At 32.8% G+C, this 19,913-nt stretch overlaps 2 protein-coding genes across 11 annotated transcripts in view; one reads left to right on the top strand and one right to left on the bottom strand.

Annotated features, from left to right (window-relative positions):
- Nucleotides 1–2,868: 2,868 nt before the first annotated feature.
- On the bottom strand, nt 2,869–19,564 carry LOC108134806 (sperm flagellar protein 1). Of its 5 annotated transcripts, XM_041708206.1 has the most exons (4): nt 9,663–9,864; nt 9,443–9,597; nt 3,380–3,835; nt 3,218–3,305 (listed from the first exon to the last, which is right to left on the bottom strand). In XM_041708206.1, exons 3-4 carry the CDS (start codon nt 3,815–3,817, stop codon nt 3,282–3,284), a joined length of 462 nt encoding a protein of 153 aa, XP_041564140.1. In that variant the 5' UTR covers nt 3,818–3,835; nt 9,443–9,597; nt 9,663–9,864; the 3' UTR covers nt 3,218–3,281. The 5 variants fall into 5 exon arrangements, with proteins under 5 accessions (XP_041564098.1, XP_041564114.1, XP_041564122.1 ...); XM_041708164.1 differs by having other exon boundaries at nt 2,869–3,835; XM_041708180.1 differs by lacking the exons at nt 9,443–9,597; nt 9,663–9,864 and adding an exon at nt 19,550–19,564 and having other exon boundaries at nt 2,869–3,835.
- LOC108134983 (zwei Ig domain protein zig-8) overlaps nt 6,296–19,913 on the top strand; it is a 75,763-nt gene continuing 62,145 nt past the window's right edge. For 5 of the 6 annotated variants that reach the window (XM_041708071.1, XM_041708059.1, XM_041708079.1 and 2 more), the window contains exons 1-2: nt 6,296–6,608; nt 7,990–8,282. In XM_041708071.1, coding sequence (XP_041564005.1) covers nt 8,135–8,282 — 148 coding nt within the window. In that variant the 5' untranslated portion in view covers nt 6,296–6,608; nt 7,990–8,134. Of the gene's footprint in view, nt 6,609–7,989; nt 8,283–19,913 lie in introns of those variants that run through there. The other variant, XM_041708113.1, reaches the window with a different exon arrangement.

The raw sequence follows: 19,913 nt of genomic DNA, 5'->3' as shown, positions 1-19,913 counted from the left end.
TCCCTACTTATAGTGTTTGTAAATAATATCAGAATTATTAAAAACAGTAAACTCTATTAAAAACTATTAATTTAACAAAAAAAAACAAGAACTATTAATTTAAAACAGGAACATTTCGTTTTTAAAATGATTGGCCTGGGGGTATTAAGAACCCGAACCCAAATCCCAGACAAAGTTATCAATTTTTTTTTTTTGGTTTTTATGTTTTTTTTTTTCAAACGTTCTGCTTTGATTTAACTTTTTATATAGTTGACCTCAAAAGTACAGCAAATAAAAACTATTTGATTGCAAACAAATTACTTCGAATTCATTTACGGACATAGTACACAGTAAATTGTGATGCCAGTGTGGCGCAACCGGCTAATGCGTCTACGAATCCAAAGGCCTCGGTTCATATGGAGTCAAAGAGAAAAGAAAAAAAAGAGAAAGAGAAACATTTTTTTTAAAAAAAACTTAAGATAAGAAACTTTCATACTTGCATTAAGAATTTTTCGTACTCAAATTAATATCTTTCGCTCTTTCTTCAAGCACTTTTGAGTACTTGGACTGATGACGTTCATTCTCAAATGTAGAACTTCGGGATTGAATAATTCGTACTTGAATATAGCCTTTCGTTCTTGAATCAAAAAAAATTCGAATTTACCCTACTTTTGACATCGTTCGTTCTTGATTTGACATCAAAATTCTGGATTTTTTTCTATGAGTGTATGGGCACTAGTGGCTGCTCGTATTGGTGTGGAAGCAATATGAAGCCCCTCACTGTCCTCCTCTGAGTCGCTATCTTGTATATTGTTCCTATAAACCAGAAATGGGGAGCTCATGGATATCTATGCCAAATTCCACCAAGAAACAGTTGCATGCCTAAGCAGCCTTATATAAACAAAATTGCTATAGCCAAGGAATCGTGGCGGCTGAGCTGCCGCTACGGTATAAAAAGAAGCGAAGCTAAGCAGAATTGGAATATAAACGTGGCGGTGTTGGGCTTGAGTACCGGCATGGAGTGGGGAAGCAATAAAAAAACCCAAAGATTGTTGCGAAGTTAATACAAAGAATTTTAGGAATTAGCAAAAAATACAACGACACAAAAGGGCTGAATTAAATGCCAATAATTTTATGAGATAGTTTCGTTGCCAATAAAATTATTTAAATAAGTTTATAATTAATAAGGTTCCCCTGCGCTTAAGCCCAGATATTTAATATTTGTATTTTATTTATGATCGTAATGTATGAGATATTCAGCACTGAGAAATCTATTTGGTTGATATGTTTTTATTTTGCCATTCAGGGGAGCTCAAAACTGCCTTATGACAGTACATTTAAAAACACATTTAAAAAGATCACAAATACAAGTAAGGAAGTCAGTGTAGAGCCGAGGAAAAGATAAAAACAAATTTCATTTGACTCAGCCATCCAAAAAAACAATTGTGCTCATTGTGCATTGGCGTGAGCACCCCTGCTTTATAGGATCGGAAACGCTTCCTTCTACATTTTACATACTTTTCAACGAAGACAATATCCCCTTTTACTCTTCGAATATCGGGTTTAAAAAGTATTAAATGTCACAGTCGGAGTAAATACCATTGTTTATGCTCTAATGTTTTCCTCTTATGTTTATCCTTTCTTTAGATTAACAATTCAACCAATGATCTGTGTACCATTAAACTTATGAGCATCTTAGAAGCATATCATCAAAATAACAACAATCATAGTATTGAGTTTGAGCACCTCATTCGTAAGATAAGAGTGGCAATCAAAGATAATTGGAGTAACGAAAAGAAATCGCTGTTAATACAGGAGTTTTTGGATTACGAAAAATTACGTAGATATCTGGATCATATTTTGTTGGGTAAGATTGACGAATGCGATATGCGACTCGCAATAGTTAAAAGTAGAAAGTGTTGGCACTACTACACAAAACTTAAAGTAATGTTTAATAAAGCAATGCAAGAATCAAATGTTAAAAAACAGTATTTAATAGGAAACATATCTATGGTGTGCAGTGAGACCGGTGTTTGAACATATAATTTATAAACGTAAAACAAATAAATTTGCTTAAAACCTGAAAAAAAAACTGTAAATGAAAATGTAACTTCTTTTACCTTCGAACCTTGACGCCCATACTACGATCAAGAGACCAACACAACACAATTCAAATATCTATTGCACGAGTTTCAGACATATCAGGTATTAAATTTGTTCGTATGTGTATTTCAATATTTGCGAAAAAATGGTTTAATATACATAAATATTTTATTGCACAGTACAACACATTAACATGACTTAGCAATCTCTTTTTATACCCTTGCAGAGGGTATTATTATATCAGCCAAAAAATTGCAATGCAGTAAGAAGACAAACGAAAAAATAAAATTTATAAAAATGTGGCGTTTTTCAATTTATTTAAATTTATTTTTCGAGATATAGTAAGGTTAATTTCAGAATTACGGTTTTAATTGTATTAATATCAGATAACGATATCACAAAGCTTTACAAATATGGACAAACATTGAAAGTAGTCATTTTAAAGGATATTAAATATTAGGAATAGCTGTAAAGGTCTAAAAATTCCAGCCTGCATAAGTTTTCTTTCTTTATGATTTTTTTACCAACGTTAAAGAAACAAACATTGAAAATTCGATATTTTAGGGCTGTAACTCCATTAATAAAACAATTTTTGAGTAGCGTGGAAAAAGTTTACCCTAAAATTGTTTGTGTTTAATAACTATGTATTTTCCGAAATATATTATTCCGATCGATCGGTATATTTAAAAAAAAACATAAAATTAGCAATACTTTTATATGTATAGACTGTGATGGCTAGTTCATCGCTACCTTAGCAGGAAAATTATTTTATTAGGCACAAGTTTTTATTAAAATAACCATACATTTAAATATCAACAGCGTTTATCGATTGCCAATTACTAAATATATTGCCCCTGATTACACAAACTGAATCTGTTTTGTAAATCATTATATAAGTTATCGATAATTTAGTTCCTTTATCTAAAAATATTTTTAACTACATAGTGATAAAACCGCAACATTTTTAAAATAAATACATGCGTATTTAGTTGGTACTGTCCGGGTCGGCCGATGAAATTGGAGCAAGACTTGGACGCTTGCGTGCATTGTCCTTTGCCTCAAATGCGAGAAAGCAACTGGATGCCTCGCCAGCAGCTCCCTTTTGTTGTATTTTCCCCATCTGCATCAGAAGCTCGTCGATTCGCTCTGTTTTTATTTTTATTATATTCTCCATGTGAGCCAGTCTCTGTTGGTATGCTTCAATAATAATTTCCTTGGCCTGGCTGTCACGTGCCATTTTTTCGTAAAGTGAGTAAAGAATCATTTTTTGTGGAACTTGAACGATGCCATCTCCCACCTGCTTGTTAACCACAACAGTCTTCACCTCGTCGTTTTCCTCCCAAGCTTGTTCCTGCCGCAGAGACGCATTGCGTTCCTCTGCCACGCGCTGTCGCTTCTCCAATCGAATCACTTCGTGCAACAATACCTCAGCGGCACCGTTAACGCCGTTGGCCAGTTGGTCCATGAAATCCCTGCTCAGCGTCATGTTAAACTTTGATAACACCTTGAAGTTAAACGTCTCCCAATTGGCCAATTTAAGCTGCACGCTACTCTTTTTCGGGTAGTTATGCAGGTCGATCAGACGTGGATAGTCGCGTTTTAGTACCTCGGCGAGTGGCAAAACATCGGAAAACTCGCGACGCAACCTGTGTGTACTGATACTATTCTGACGCAGCCATTTTTGCACATCCTCTACCTCTTCGATGCTTAGGTTCTTGCCACTCACGGTATGCATCCTTCGGAAATAGGATATCTTGAAAGACAAATACAATATTTTAATTATTTTTGGGTTTACTTCTGTGTTTTAAACACACATTGAGATATCCGACGTGTCTGGAGTTGGGTATAGGGAGGCTTCACAAATATATTCTACTTATTTAAATGCAAAATCAAAGGTTCCTTTTTAATTTAACATTTCATTAAAGGTGGTGTCAAATTGGTCATCATGACTTATAACAAGAAAGGACGCAAACTTCGGCAAGCCGAAGTTCATATACCCTTGCAGCTATTTCAATAACTAAATACTCTTGAAAACGTTAAAATTATGATTTACTTGCGTGTATGTTTAAATACATTGAAGCTATAATGATTTGCAGCTTAATTATTCGATAGTTCCTATGGCAGCTATACGATTGTTCCTATGGGAGCTTTATGCTATAGTCGTCCGATTTTGATGAAATTTAAAACGTAATTCTGAAATATTTAACCATTACTATATCTCGAAGAACTAACAAAAAAATTAAAAAACACCAAAGTTATAATTTATTTCCTTTATTCATCCGATTGTTCCTATGGGAGCTATATGCAATAGTCGTCCGATTTTTGTGAAATTTAAAACGTAATTCTGAAATATTTAACTATTACTATATCTCGAAGAACTAACAAAAAAATTAAAAAATTAAAAATTTCTTTTTATGATTGTTCCTATGGGAGCTATATGCTATAGTCGTCCGATTTTGATGAAATTTAAAACGTAATTCTGAAATATTTAATCATTACTATATCTCGAAGAACTAACAAAAAAATTAAAAAAATACATAAGTTATAATTTTTTTCCTTTATTCTTCCGATTGTTCTAATGGGAGCTATATGCTATAGTCGTCCGATTTTTGTGAAATTTAAAACGTAATTCTGAAATATTTAACCATTACTATATCTCGAAGAACTAACAACAAAATTAAAAAAACACCAAGGTTACAATTTTTATACCCTTGCCGAGGGTATTATAATTTCAGTCAGAAGTTTGCAACGCTATAAAGTATATATATTCTTGATCAGCATCACTAGGCGAGTCGATCTAGCCATGTCCGTCTGTCCGTCCTACGCAAACTATTCTCTCAGTTTTAAAGCTATCTGCATGAAACTTTCCCAAAAGTTGTCTTTCTATTGCAGGTAGTAAATAAGTCGGAACGAGCCAGATCGGACGCTTATAGCATATAGCTACCATAGGAACAATCGGAAAAATTAATTAAAAACAAGAAAGAAAGCAAACTTCGGCAAGCCGAAGTTCATATACCCTTGCAGCTATTGCAAGAATTAAACATTTTTTTCCTAGTGATACTGATCAAGAATATATATACTTTATAGGGTCGGAGATGTCTCCTTGACTGCGTTGCAAACTTCTGACTGAAATTATAATACCCTCTGCAAGGGTATAAAAATTCTGGACAAAAATTATACCGTTTATACCAACATTTTTAGAACCAACTATGAAAGTTCCTATTTAATCGCTTTCGAATTTTATCGATTTTTTTTCCTTCCCGTTTTACCAGAGTTAAGCATCAAAAATATAACACAATATTATTAGCTTGAGTTCTAAAGCTTCATATAGCGCTTTTCTTCACATGACTGCAGACTCCACCCACACTTTTTAATATACTCATAGGGTTTTAAATAAAAATTTAGATCACTGTTCAAGCACAAATATAATAAACCAACATTTGACCATAAAAGGTAAAGTACCTAAGCCTATTTTATATAAAACTTATGACCTCAAAAACCTATTCTTCTTGTTTATAAAAAGTTATCTAAAATTGTAGATAAAATACTAGGTAAATAACAAAAAGTCGGGTTCCAGCCCTATTTGAAAGCTCTGTCAATATTTGGCTTAGCTTTTTTTTTCTGTAAGTAGACTAAAAACATCTTTTATCGTAACTGCTCGTTGTGAAGTGCTAACGCTAAGTGTTAGTTTAATAAAAACAATTTTTATCGCTATAAATGCTATAAGAGTCAGTTGTTTTAGCCTGAGAACAAATTCTTTTAATAAAAAATAATCACTACAACTTAAAACTGTAACGGCTACAAACATTTTATTAATTTTAACAAGAAATCGTATTAACAAAAATTAACATTAACATGAAAAATACGGGGTTTCTTATGATTATCAATTTAACAAACCACAAAGAAATTCATTATCCGCTAAATAGGGACACAAATTGAATGATGTATGAATGTTTTTAACTAACTAGGCTTACAATTACTCCAACCCACCCCGCCCAGACAAAAAAATTCCCAGTTTTAGCATTATACTGGGGAAAGCTTTGGGACAAAAGGAGAAATGGGATAAGCTGTGGTAAGTTTCTGCAAAAGCTGCTTGTAAATCAACCAGGTGTTGAGTGTGCAGCCAAGCTTTCACTCAAACCTCCTGAGCTTTTTATTTGGATGCTTAGAACAGAGACAAGAGTTTTTGCGAACGACAGTTCATTTCGGTTTGCAAGGATAAGCGATACCTACGTGCTCGCCGGATAGAGCGCATGAATAAAACGCACCAGACTTCGTATTTCTTTCTGTCTTTTCTGGAACAGTCCCAGCAAGTTATTTTTTTTTGTGTAAAATTGTGTTGGTTTTGAGTCGACAAGGGTCGCAAAATAAAAACTAATTAATAAAATTATATTTTTTTTCCAAACTTAATACAAAAGTGTAAGTGTCTTGATTTTAATGTGTCGTGTGTTAACAAAGGAAGTGATTATATATTTGCGACAGTTCCTGGTATCCTGAACCGTAGGCACAACACAAAGCTCAGCATGGTAAGTTGAAATATTGAGTCATAAAAATACGTTTTTAAATTAAATTAATAGTTTTAGCTTAATGGTACTTAACATTTCTAATAAATCCATTTTGCGAAATATGCTTTACCTTTATCCAAGTTTGCACTATGGAAGCTAGCAAAAATAATTAATAAAGAAGAACCCAACGTTGGAAATTCGACAATAGCGTTCATTCTGGGCTCCTAGCTCCTTAGCTATACTTGTTTACCATAAATATATCATTTTTAAATTTCAACCAGGAACCGTAACCATTTTAATTTATTTAAAAAGTTAAAGATAAAATTTTAAAAAATTATTATTTAAATTTTTTTAAAATCATTTTTAGTTGTTAAAATTCATTTAAATAATAAAAATCAAGTATAATTATAAAATTTAAATTTTCATATAAAATTTTTTTTTATTTTCAATTTTCATTATAAAACTAAAAAAATTACTTTAAAATTTATTTGATAAAAATTGAAAATTAAAATTAAATTAAAATATCTTTTGAACGGAAGGAGCTAGGCTAAATATCGGACTTTATATAGTTGATGTATCTCGAAAAATATTAATATTATATACCCTAGACGGGTCATATCGCACTGGCCAATTATTTAATTATTACTTATGGTATTATCTTACTCAAGATGTTGTAGTTTTATATATTTATTTGATTTAAGCGTTTCCGAGGCCCATACAGAAATCAATTCGTTACAATCCTCTGACCGAATTTGTAATATACTTTTTAAATTGTAAAAATGGGTCAACATATATGGTCAGCATGCTTAATTGCCACTAAACATGTGAGATCTTAAAACCTTCTATTTTATTTTAATTTTTTTAAAAAAAATTAAAACTGTTAATAAAACGGGTTAACAAATTTAAATCGACCAAATCCTAACATGGTTAAGAAAATTTATATTTTTTGATGGTACCATTTTTTTTTTATTTTACGTTTAACCTGTTTATCCTGAAAAAGTTGCTAAAATTCCAGATCCACCACCAAAAAACAGGTCTCAAACAATACAATACAAGCAAAAGCTTATAACTTAAGGAGACATAATTTTTTTTTACCCTGATGATAAAATCAAATGTAATGTTAAAGAAGACCCTTATTTTCAAAACCAGGAGACAACTCTGACCGTTTACATAATTGGCGTTTTGCGTAAACCGGCTCATTTTTTGTTCCTTTTCGAAAAGTGAAAGCCAGAACACGCTGTATAGTTTATAAGTTCAATCTGTAGGTTCCAGAATTGCCTCGCGAATATACTAGGGTAATAGAGTTTTTAAATGAGTTCAAATTTTCTATATCATCGTTTCAATGCGTCAGGCAAACCATTCTATAATTCTATCTTAAATTCTTTATTGTCTCATATTTCAGTATTTCAAATGATAAAAAAGGCAAAGATTTGCACAACTATCAACAAGATTCAGTGCCAGAAAGCAGCGGAGTTTTTCGAAACTATGATGAAGGTTACTGATTTCTCTCGAGCACATTCCGCAAGTCACGTCACCCCGTGCAAAGGATGAGGCTTTCAAAAGGATATAGGACATTATCACCAGCATCGAACGCTGCCCAGACGCCGACACTCTCCTACAACTCAGAAACTAGTCTGAGCCTCCTTCGGCTGCTCGCGATTGTCTTGTTTATTGGAACGCAAGCTCATGTTCTATGTAAGTGCAGCAATAAGTTGTTTGAAAGTTTTAAAAAATGTTAATACCTGACTACAGGGTGGCTTAACTTTGTTTTATAAATATTTTTGGCATTTTTAAAATATCGTATCGATGATATTACGTTTATATGTATTTGGAAATATCGTTTTAAAATATCGATGAACCGATACATTTTGATATTAATAAATTTTTTCAAGAAAAATCTTGAATAATAAATCTTGGTGTGACTCCTGGCCTTCGAAGGCAGGATTGTCTTTGAATGCGTTAAATTCGGCAACCTGAGTAAGACAAATCACAGCAGGTGACTTTGGACTAGTCCCCCCTTTTTTTTGAGTATGATGCTTATAATAATCAACCTTTATTTGCAGAAGCTATTACACTGTGTATTAAGTATATATATTCTTGATTAACATCATTAGGAGAGTCGATCTAGCCAGGTCCGTATCTGTCCGTTTGTTTGTTGTCTGCCTGTTTGTCTGTGTGCCTGTCTTTCTGTCCGTCTGCCAGTCCGTATGAACGTCGGGATCTCGGATACTATAAAAGATCCTAGTAATTCTAACGCAGCTCAAGTTAATTTCAAAAAGTGGCCACTTCTACTGTAATACCCACAAATCGCACAATCTCTCTTTGAAACGGTCGCACTTTAAGAGGCAGATTTCTGAGTCCGATCTGACTCTTTTCTGACACAGAAATAAGTGCTTTCACTCTCCGATGGAAGCATAGAAAACCCTCAGAAAAGGCACAAAAAAGTACCATTTTTAGGCACTTAAATTTCTACGAAAAAGACTCTTTTCAGACTCTTTTTCGTTTGAACAAAAATTGAAATATATACATTTTTACATTTTTTATAATTATGAATTTGAATTATGAAATATAGGAAACTTAAACATTGATTTTTAAATATAAATTATGAAATAGTAGAAACTTAAACATTAATTCTTAAATTTGCATATATTTTGTTTTACTTTTTTGTCTGTTTTGTTATAATATTAATTTCTGTCATTGGCAGTTTGGAACCATTTGCTGCATATTAATGAGAATTGCTTCTCGTCGACAGAAAATTTTTTATTGAAAGCATCTAAAAAGGAGTAATAAAATAAAGAATTCAATAAAAAATATTAAAATCGATTAAAGTCAAAATTCTAAAATGTAATATTTACTTCTAACTGCTGGTGTAATTGCCAAGCTTAGGACACAGATTTTGGTGTTGGTCCCACGAATACTTGGTAACATCATCATCCGTAAACATTTTTTTCCAAATAGTGCGCAGAAATTTAGCAGGATCGGAAATGTTATAGTTTATCATTTTTGTCTCCTACAAAATAAAAATAGATTGTATTATTTTATTGAAAATTTAACCACAATTTTAATTAGTCTTACCAGTTGTTCACACAATTCAGCTGAATTGTTTAGGTCCTCTTTAAATTGTTTAAGGTCTTCTAATTTATCAAAGGACTTAGGTAGTAGCAGCATTCGAGTCTTATTTCCTTGTACAAGCTTTCGTTGTGCTATCACTTCCGTTTGTAGGCGAGTTTGAATCTTTGTGTTTTAGCTTCCAATTTAACTAAGCTTTCCTTAAGATCTATAAAAATATAAATTGGTGTTGCTCGTAAATTGCAAAGTAATTATTATCTACCTTCTACATTTTTATTCAATATTTGCATCTGGTTGAAAATTAATTGCAACATAGCTGAAAAAATACAAATTTACTTTATAGTCTTTGAAAATAACTTTTTATAATTATACTTATATGAGGTAGAAGGATATTCAAAGTTAGAAGTTAAGGAAACGTTGGCGTAGGAAACGTTGGACATATCGACTGTATTTGTCGAAGTTGTCGATTCCGTTTCGTTTCCGTTTCAAAATTGCTCGGTAAAGTTATTCATTGTGTATGATGGGAATGACAACTATACAAGCTGTAGACGAAATATTAAAAATAATGGACTTTTGGGTAACGTCTGTTACTTTATGAACTGTCGGTATGTCGTTAAGAAGAAGAATATTTTATGCCTAAAAGGCAAAGTGAACAGATTTTCGTTGAATAAAATTTCATTTGATTTCCAATCACTTCATTATTTTCTTCAGAAAATCGATCAATTTTATAAACTCTGTAATCCACAATGTAAATATGGTCAGGAGCATTTATGGACATACATATGTATTTATTTCTTATTGACAGAATGTTTCCTTTTTGACATCTTTTTACAATTTTTGTAGCGCTCTCTCCAATTGATATTGTATTATGGTTTGCTCAACAAGGCGATTATATACTTGCGTAGCAACTTGAGATCCTTTTTTTACCATTTGCTTTACTTTGTATAAATAACTTTCATATTTAAAATCACTAATGGAATGTAGATTATCTTGGTAAAGTATACATTCTTCTCCATAATGCGACAGGCAATGAAAACTATATTTCAGAAATGTTTCGTCACAAAGCTCTGGTAATTGACTTATAAAACTACAAATTATTTCTTTAGCACATACATTTTTAGTCAAGCAATATTTGTTACTTAGGAGAATTCTAATTGCAACGCTAAGTTGAATAAAGTGTTCATATCTGCTTTCTGTTAAAACTCCTCTCAAAACTACTGGTCCTGTATACAGTATCAAAAATACTCCTCGGTTTTCTGGCAAACTCCTTAAAAATATCTGCCTTTAAGGACATAAACTTGTTGTTTAAATAATCAATTTTTTCTCTTGATAGGGAGTAATCCTTTCCTCTTATTTTAATCCATCCTTTCAGCAAACTTTTCATAACTCTTATGCATATAATCAAATGGGAATTGAAGCACTATATCTAATGGAAGCTCTTCAATTTTTATTGGAGAAAGAATATTGTGATGCTCGACCTGTGCTCTATTTCTAAATTGATCTGTTCTTGGTAAACTGTCTTGAAGTTTGTATATTATTCTTCTTTCCAAGTTCTCACCGCGTGATGGCACTTTATGCAACCAAAATAGGCGCTGTGAATTTTAATTCCAAGAACAAAAGCTCTTGCAGACGAGTCGCAAATAAAGGCTCTAACTTTTATATCAAAATGATTCGATTTATACAAATAACCAGTGGAAATAAGAGAACGAAGCTCAGAAATAAAAAAATTAAGATATTCGTTAACATCTTTCGGTTTGCTGTCTCCATAAAAAACGGCAGCTAACAATACAGGGGAAGTTTTATAAATATTTATTAATATATTTTAAATAGTGGCAGGCCATCAATATTTATATTGATAAATATTGTCTTTTCTTTAAAAGTATATTTTTCAAAAAAATCTGTCAGGCAATTAGCGATTCCATAATGTATATAACTATAATGCCGCCATCCATTGAGACACAGTAACCATCTTTAGGTGTTCTCTTTAAAGTTCTGGAATCGCATGGCAAATCAGGTGGAACACGGCGCAGGATGTGCAGAAGCTCATTTAAAGCAGAGCACGATATATTGAATGCAACTGCCCAGTTTGACAATTCCTCGCGCAGGGATTTGATCTCATGCTCTTCGGAGTCTTCAGAAAGGTTACTTTCATCACTTAAATATCCATCGTTTTAATATGGTTTTGCTCCAAATAAGGCCCTGAATCCAATGTTGGTTCATTCACTTCGCCGTGCTCCGGTGGCAGAGACTCACAGCAACGTAGATTACTGGTCTTCAGGGCACTTAATATTTTCTTACATTCATTACGACTTGATCTTTGCACACTCATAATTTATAATTTATCAAATTTAAAATGAAGTTTGCACACATTTTTTTTGTACTCACTGAACACGTCAGACTTTCACTTGCGTATTGCACTAACTGAGTCATTTTGTGCACTTTAAATCATCTTTCTTATCACAAGAATCTGCATTCCGTTATTTTAATCGCGATTTTTACTGTGATTTTACTTACCATCGTTCAGAATATACTCGGACATAAGAGCGTTTTATGAGCCTAAGCTTAGAGAGCACCAAATGTGCTCCGAAAACGCTCTTATTTATGTGCCGACTCAGAAAACAGTCTGAAACGAGGCTCTTTTCAGACACACAATTAAGAGTGCTCCTAACTTTGCTTGCTGGGTCGTCTGTGCTCTATCGCAGCTCTGCATAACAAAGGGTCGCTGTAGCGGGGGGTTGGGTGCTGTTCGCTCTTTGTTTGTGTGTATTAATGCATTTCGGCAAAAAGCGCCAGCTGGGGAAATATTTTTTTTTTAAATTGTTCATATTTTAAATATAAACAAAATTTTGAAATTTAATGAAAATATAGTTAGCATTCAAAAGTTCATCTCTCGTTTTATCTTAAATTTTTCAAAAACGTTTAAATTGTCTGTTTTGTAATTCTCGGGAAGCCAAAAAATCCAAGAGTTACTTTTTTTTCTAAACACATTTACACATTTATTTAAGAGTAGCTCAATAGAGAATATTAGAAAAATCATTCCAAATCATTAGGTGTATAAATAAGTTCGTGCCGTTTCCATTTCAACGTCCCTGCTTGTTTAGAAGGCCGGTACTTGGTCTGGCAATACTCGCATTTTGGAGTGTTTTTTCGGGGAGTTTTACGTTATTACTACAATATGAATAAAAAGGCTTCTGAAAGCCGCCGTATTTAAGCTGAAGTTTATGGTGAGCTAAACGAACGTGTCAGAAGTGAAGCTTGTGGACCCGGAGCTCCACCAAAATTTGAGGACATGGAATCGGAGACATTGCATAATCAAGATTCATCATAAACGCCAGCAATACTTGCGGAACCGCTGGGAGTCACCCAACCAGGCATTTCCTGTCGTTTAGAAGCGATGGGAATGGTCCGAAATGCAGGAAATTTGGTGCCATATTATCTGAAGCCAAGAGCCGCCGAACTCCGTAATTTCGATCACATGAAGTTAAAACGGAGGTACTTGGAAACACTTCGATAGAAAGTCCTACCCCACCCGCTGTATAGTCCAGACATTGTTCCTTCCGATTACCATATGTCCGATAGATGGCTTATGGCCTGCCAAACCAGCACATCTCCAACTATGATGAAGTCAAAGAATGGATGGACTCATGGATATTAGATAAAATCCCAGACTTCTTTCGGCGCAGAATCAGCCAAAAAGATGGCAACAAGTAGTGTCTAGCTATGGACAATATTTTAAAACGTAAATATGACCCCAATTTTCAAAATAAAGCTTTAACTTTCGTAAAAAAAAACAGCACGATCTTATTTATACCCAATAGTATATTTCTGTCTAAAAATATCGCGGCAATAATATTAACTTTTGATATATTTTCCACATCCCCAGTTCTGAACAACAAAGTGTTTTGGCATTTTTATAGTTATCCGTTGTGTAAAAAATGTACTATTGCATCTTAGGATTATGTTGGTAAACAAGCATTTTTATACCCTTGCAGAGGGTATTATAATTTCAGTCAGAAGTTTGCAACGCAGTGAAGGAGACATCTCCGTCCCTATAAAGAATGTATATTCGTGATTAGCATCACATCTAGCCATGTCCGTCTGTCCGTCCGTTTCTACGCAAACTAGTTTCTCAGTTTTAAAGCTATCTGCATGAAACTTTCTGAAAAGTTGTCTTTCTATTGTAGGTAGTACATAAGCCGGATCGGACAAATATAGCATATAGCTCCCATAGGAACAATCAGATAAATAAACAAAAAAATTATACCTTTGCTGTTTTTTAATTTTTTAGTGCTTCGACATATAGTAATGGTTAAATATTTCAGAACAACGGGTTAAATATCATCAAAATCAGACGACTGTATCATATAGCTCCCATGGAAACAATAAAAAATAAAATACAATTTTTTTTCATGTAACTTTACTATTTCCTAATATTTATTAAAAATTCTTTTTGACTTATTAATAATTTGACAGTTCAGAATTACGCTTTTAATTATATTAAAATCGGAGAACAATATCATATAATTGCCATAGAAACTACCGAATAATTAAGCTGAAAATCATCATATCTTCAATGTTTTTAAACATATACGCAAGTAATTGATAATTTTAATGTTTTCAAGAATATTTAATTTTTGCCATAGCTGCAAGGGTATATAAACTTCGGCTTGCCGAAAATTGCTTCCCTTCTTGTTTTAACATAAAATCCATTTGAAAAGTTCTTAATTCAACAAAAAAATTAATTTTCAAGACCATTTTTTTTTACGTCAAATCAATCTTGACCCACTTCTAATACCATTTTGTCTAAAATCCAGCTTGTTATCGTGATTTTTTTTGTACTACCTTCATATGTTTCCATACCCGTGAAACCATAATCAACACATTTAACTCAATACAACTATTTCACCAGATCCTTAGACGCAGAAGGAATTATATTTTGGTCTGATGTTTGAAACGCCCTAAAAATAATTTCCGAAACTAAAAAGTATAAAAAAGAATATAAAAAGTATATAAATATGAAAATAATAGGCAATACAAATTTACGAACATTTAATATGAAGTTTCAGTGCAATGTGTTCAAGCCAGTCGAAATAGAGTTTAAATTCAGCTTAAAAGCTTGAGACTTTTATTTTATGAGTAAACAGAGTAAGTTGAACTTCCTTTATTCTTTTAATATAATTTAAAATGTATTTTTGAAAAACATCTATATCTCGAGCTACAACGACGAACTTAACTATCGACACAGTTGGCAAGTCTGACTTTAACATAGCTTTTCTTCACTAAAAACTACGGTATATAATTAAAACAAATTTTATTCATATATATCGATAAAAAACTAAATTTACTTCATTTTTGTATTACTTTTCTAGTAATTAGGAAAATAAGAATTATAAAAAAACACCTGATTTTCTTTGAACAAAATTATTGCCACACTAGGTAATAGTGAACTATTTTTTCGACAATTCATCGATATGGCTACATTTTTCTAAAAAAGCTCCGTTTTCTTAATTTTCGGAATCGCGTGGCTATACATTTTCAAGCTAAAGACCACGCAGTGCATAATCAAATGATGGATAGAAGCCGTTTTACCATTCGAAGCATTGTCCAGCAATTTAAAGGAGTCCCATCGTTGTAGAGTGCTATGCACATTGGTCAACCCAGGAAAGTGAAGGTGGAAATCTCCTCAACACAGATTGCAGCTGAAGTTAAAAATGAATTTGGAAAAGATATTCACCTTATTCGGCACGAAGCTAACTACAAAAGCCGCGTGGCTAGAAGAAAACCACTTATTTCCAAAGTCAAGCAGCAGAAGCGTTTAGCCTATGTAAAAGAACATTTGACTAAGCCAACAGACTTTTAAAACAATGTCATCTTCCCCGATAAAAGTAAACTTACCATTTTTCAATCTGATGGCCTAATACGGAACTCCATTAAATGAACCAATTCTTTATGATTATTTTTATCATTTTTGGTTAATTTTTATAATTACTAGAAAAGTCATATCAGAATGAAGTAAAGTTAATGTTGTTGTAAATTTGTCGATATATATGAATAAAATTTGTTTTATTTAAATGTCTTATTTTTTAGTGGAGAAAAGCTATGTTAAAGTCAGACATGTCAACTTTGCCAATTATTATGTTAGTCACTTGCATATGTTATAATACCCGTTATTCGTAGAGTAAAAGGGTATATTTTAATCGGTGAAAAATAAGCAACAGGAAGAAGGAAACGTTTCCAACCCTATAAGGTATATATGTTCTTGATCAGGATCAATAGCCGACTCGACCTAGCCATGTTCGTATGTCTGTCCATCTGTCTGTCTGTCCGTCTGTGCGAGATTTTGGAAACTATAAAAGCTAGAGATTTGTGATTTGAAATCCAGATAATAGTATTTCTTACTCAGCGCAAGTTTATTTCAAAACGGAGCCACGCACACAAATCGCGATACACTAAACCCTGACAGACGTGTTGGGGGTGCTGTACGCTTTTAGCTTCTAGTGTTGGCTATGCAGTTCGACATATGGCGCCAACTAAACTCCGATTTTGTTAGGGAATATTTAGTTTAAAATTTGTTATCCGAGTAACGGGCGTCTAATTATCGGGGATCACGACTGTAGCGTTCATTATTGTTTTCTTATTAATTTCCGGATGTTTCCTCAAACATCTATATGATTTTTGTAAAATGAATAACGAATTTCTGAAAATTAAAAAAATGACTGTGTTTGTTTAAAATAATACCACTTTGTTATACATTTTACACAAATGCAGAATGTATTCCTAAGGGAGACATTTCCGACCCCAATTAGTATATATATTATTGATCAGCCTCACTAGGTGTGTCGATCTAGTCATGTCCGTCTGTCCGTCCGTTTCTACGCAAACTCGTCGCTCATCTTTAAAGCTATATGGATGAAACTTTCCCACCCCTCTACATATTCCAGGTAGTATATAAGTCGGAATGGGTTGGATCGGTCGGTTATACGATATAGCTCCCATTGGAAAACCCGGAAAAATAAATGAAGCAAAATAATAACTTTGTATTTCAATTTATTTAAACATACTTAAATATATTATTTCAAGGTTACGGTTTTAATTATATCCTTGCAGAGGGTATTACAATTTCAGTCAGAAGTTTGCAACGCAGTGAAAAAGACATTCCCGATCTATAAAGTATAAATATTCTTGATCAGCATCACTAGGAGAGTCAATCTAGCCATGTCCGTCTGTTCGTCTGTCCGTCGGTCTGTCCGTCCGTCTGTCCGTTTGTCCGTCAGTTTCTACGCAATCTAGACTCTCAGTTTTAAAGCTATCTGCATGAAAGTTTCCCAAAAGTTGTCTTCCTTTTGCCTGTAGTACATTAGTCGTAATGAGCCGGATCGGGCGACTATAGCATATAGCTCCCATAGGAACAATCGGAAAAAAAAATGAAAAAAAAATATAACTTTGCTATTTTTTAATTTTATTTTAGTTCTTCGACATTTAGTAATGATTACATTGGCTTACATGTGGCTTACATTTTCACAAAATCGGACGACTATAACATTAAGCTCCATGGGAACAATAAAAATATTAAAAAAGAAAAAATTTAACTATTTTATTTTGTAATTTTTTTTTTTAATTCTTTTGACTTATTAATAATTTGACAGTTCAGAATTAAAATCGAAAACGATATCATATAGCTGCAAACTATCGAATAATTGAGCTGCAAATCATCATAGCTTCCATGTTTTTATACCCTTGCAGAGGGTATTATAATTTCAGTCAGAAGTTTGCAACGCAGTGAAGGAAACGTTTCCGACCCTATAAAGTATGTATATTCTTGATCAGCATCACTAGTAGAGTCGATCTAGCCATGTCCGTCTGTCCGTCCGTCTGTCCGTCCGTTTATATGCAAACTAGTCTCTCAGTTTTAAAGCTATCTGCATGAAACTTTCCCAAAAGTTGTCTTTCTATTGCAGGTAGTATATAAGTCGTAATGAGCCGGATCGGACGACTATAGCATATAGCTCCCATAGGAACAATCGGAAAAATAATTGAAAAAAAATTATAACTTTGTTGTTTTTTAATTTTTTGTTTAGTTCTTCAACATATAGCAATGGTTAAATAATTCAGAATTATGGTTTAAATTTCATCAAAATCGGACGACTATAGCATATAGCTCCCATAGGAACAATCGGAAAAATAATTGAAAAAAATTATAACTTTGCTGTTTTTTAATTTTTTGTTTTGTTCTTCGACATATAGCAATGGTTAAATATTTCAGAATTATGGTTTAAATTTCATCAAAATCGGACGACTATATCATATAGCTCCCATACAAATAATAAAAATATATAAAAGAACAATCAAATAATTAAGCTGCAAATCGTCATAGCTTCAATGTTTTTAAACATATACGCAAGTAAATCATAATTTTAATGTTTTCAAAAATATTTAATTCTTGCGATAGCTGCAAGGGTATATGAACTTCGGCTTGCCGAAGTTTGCTTTCTTTCTTGTTAAACATAAACGCAAGTAAATCATAATTTTAATATTTTCAAGAATATTTAATTTTTGCAATAGTTGCAAGCTTCGATTTTCCGAAGTTTGCTTCCTTTCTTGTTTTTAATTATTTTTTCTTATTGTACCTATATCCGCTATATGATATAGACATCCGATCCAGATAGCTTTAAAACTGACTAGCTTGCGTGGAAACGGGTTGACAGAAGGACAGACGTCCATGCCTATAAAAACTGGTCTTGTACTGCTGATCAAGAAAATATACTTTATTGGATCGTAAATGTGCTTAGCATGAAATTAAATATCCTCATACGGGTATGACACTACATTGTTTGCCTCATTAATTGTATGGATTCATTGAAGCTCAGAGACAGAGACAACTATATGGTTACTTCTTGTGATTTTTATACCCTTGCAGAGGGTATTATAATTTCAGTCAGAAGTTTGCAACGCAGTGAAGGAGACATCTCCAACCCTATAAAGTATATTTATTCTTGATCAGCGGGTCGTCTAGCCATATCCGTCTGTCCGTCCGTCTGTCCGTCTGTCCGTCCGTTTATATGCAAACTAGTCTCTCAGTTTTAAAGCTATCTGCATGAAACTTTACCAAAAGTTGTATTTCTATTGCAGGTAGTATATAAGTCGGAACGAGCCGGATCGGACGACTATAGCATATAGCTCCCATAGGAACAATCGAAAAAATAAATAAAAAAAAGTATAACTTTGCTGTTTTTTAATTTTTTTTTTTATTTCTTTGACATATAGTAATGGTTAAATATTTCAGAATAATGGTTCAAATTTCATCAAAATCGGACGACTATATCATATAGCTCCCATAGGAACAATCGGAAAAAAATGAAAAAAATAATAACTTAGCTGTTTTTTAAGTTTTTTCTTAGTTCTTCGACATATAGTCTTGGGTAATTATTTCAGAATTATGGTTTAAATTTTATTAAAATCGGACGACTATATCATATAGCTCCCATAGAAATAATAAAAATATATAAAATAACTATCAAATAATTGAGCTGCATATCATCATATCTTCAATGTTTTTAAATATATACGCAAGTAAATCATAATTTTAATGTTTTCAAAATGATTTAATTCTTGAAATAGCTGCAAGCGTATATGAACTTCGGCTTGCCGAAGTTTGCTTTCTTTCTTGTTTTCGTAATAAGTTCACGGTAACACTGCCTTTTTAACGTTAAATTCAAACTTAATTGTTTTGTTTATTATGTTGTTGTTTATCCCGCTAATTTTAACGTTTAAAGGTTTTCAATTTTAACTTTAAATGGTAAAAAATATTTTGTATATTTATTATTATTATTTATTTAAGCGTCACTTTTTCATTCCGTTTTGAAGTCAACTGCAATAAATGAGCAACATTTTACCTTTTAAAAACAATTTTGCTTATTTTTGTATCGGCCCCGGCGGTATGTTTTCTGAATGTTTTTTTTTTTTACCCAATCCCGTCTAGTATTTTACTATCGGGTTTCGGGTTCCGTCAGTTTTCTTCATTCTTCGTCGGGCTCATTGGAATCGTCATACGTTTTTCTTGCTCGCACTTACGTAAAATTGTATAGTTAAAAAAATTAGCAAAGATTAAGGCCAACAATGTAGTGTCATAAGCAGGGGTACAAAAATACTATCGAAAATGAACATTTTACGGCTATTACTGTATTTCAAGAAAGTTTATCCTTAATGTTATTATAACAACTGCTTGGCTTAAACTGATGAGAATGTTATGCACACGCA

The sequence above is a fragment of the Drosophila elegans genome, unplaced genomic scaffold (assembly GCF_018152505.1).
Source record: "Drosophila elegans isolate 14027-0461.03 unplaced genomic scaffold, ASM1815250v1 contig_119, whole genome shotgun sequence".
In the NCBI taxonomy this organism is placed as follows: Eukaryota; Metazoa; Arthropoda; class Insecta; order Diptera; family Drosophilidae; genus Drosophila; species Drosophila elegans.
This window is presented reverse-complemented; position numbering and strand designations above follow the sequence as displayed.

What these genes read in the sequence shown, in the direction of transcription:
- LOC108134806 (XM_041708180.1), bottom strand. Translation starts at nt 3,817, where the DNA reads ATGCATACCGTGAGTGGCAAGAACCTAAGCATCGAAGAGGTAGAGGAT.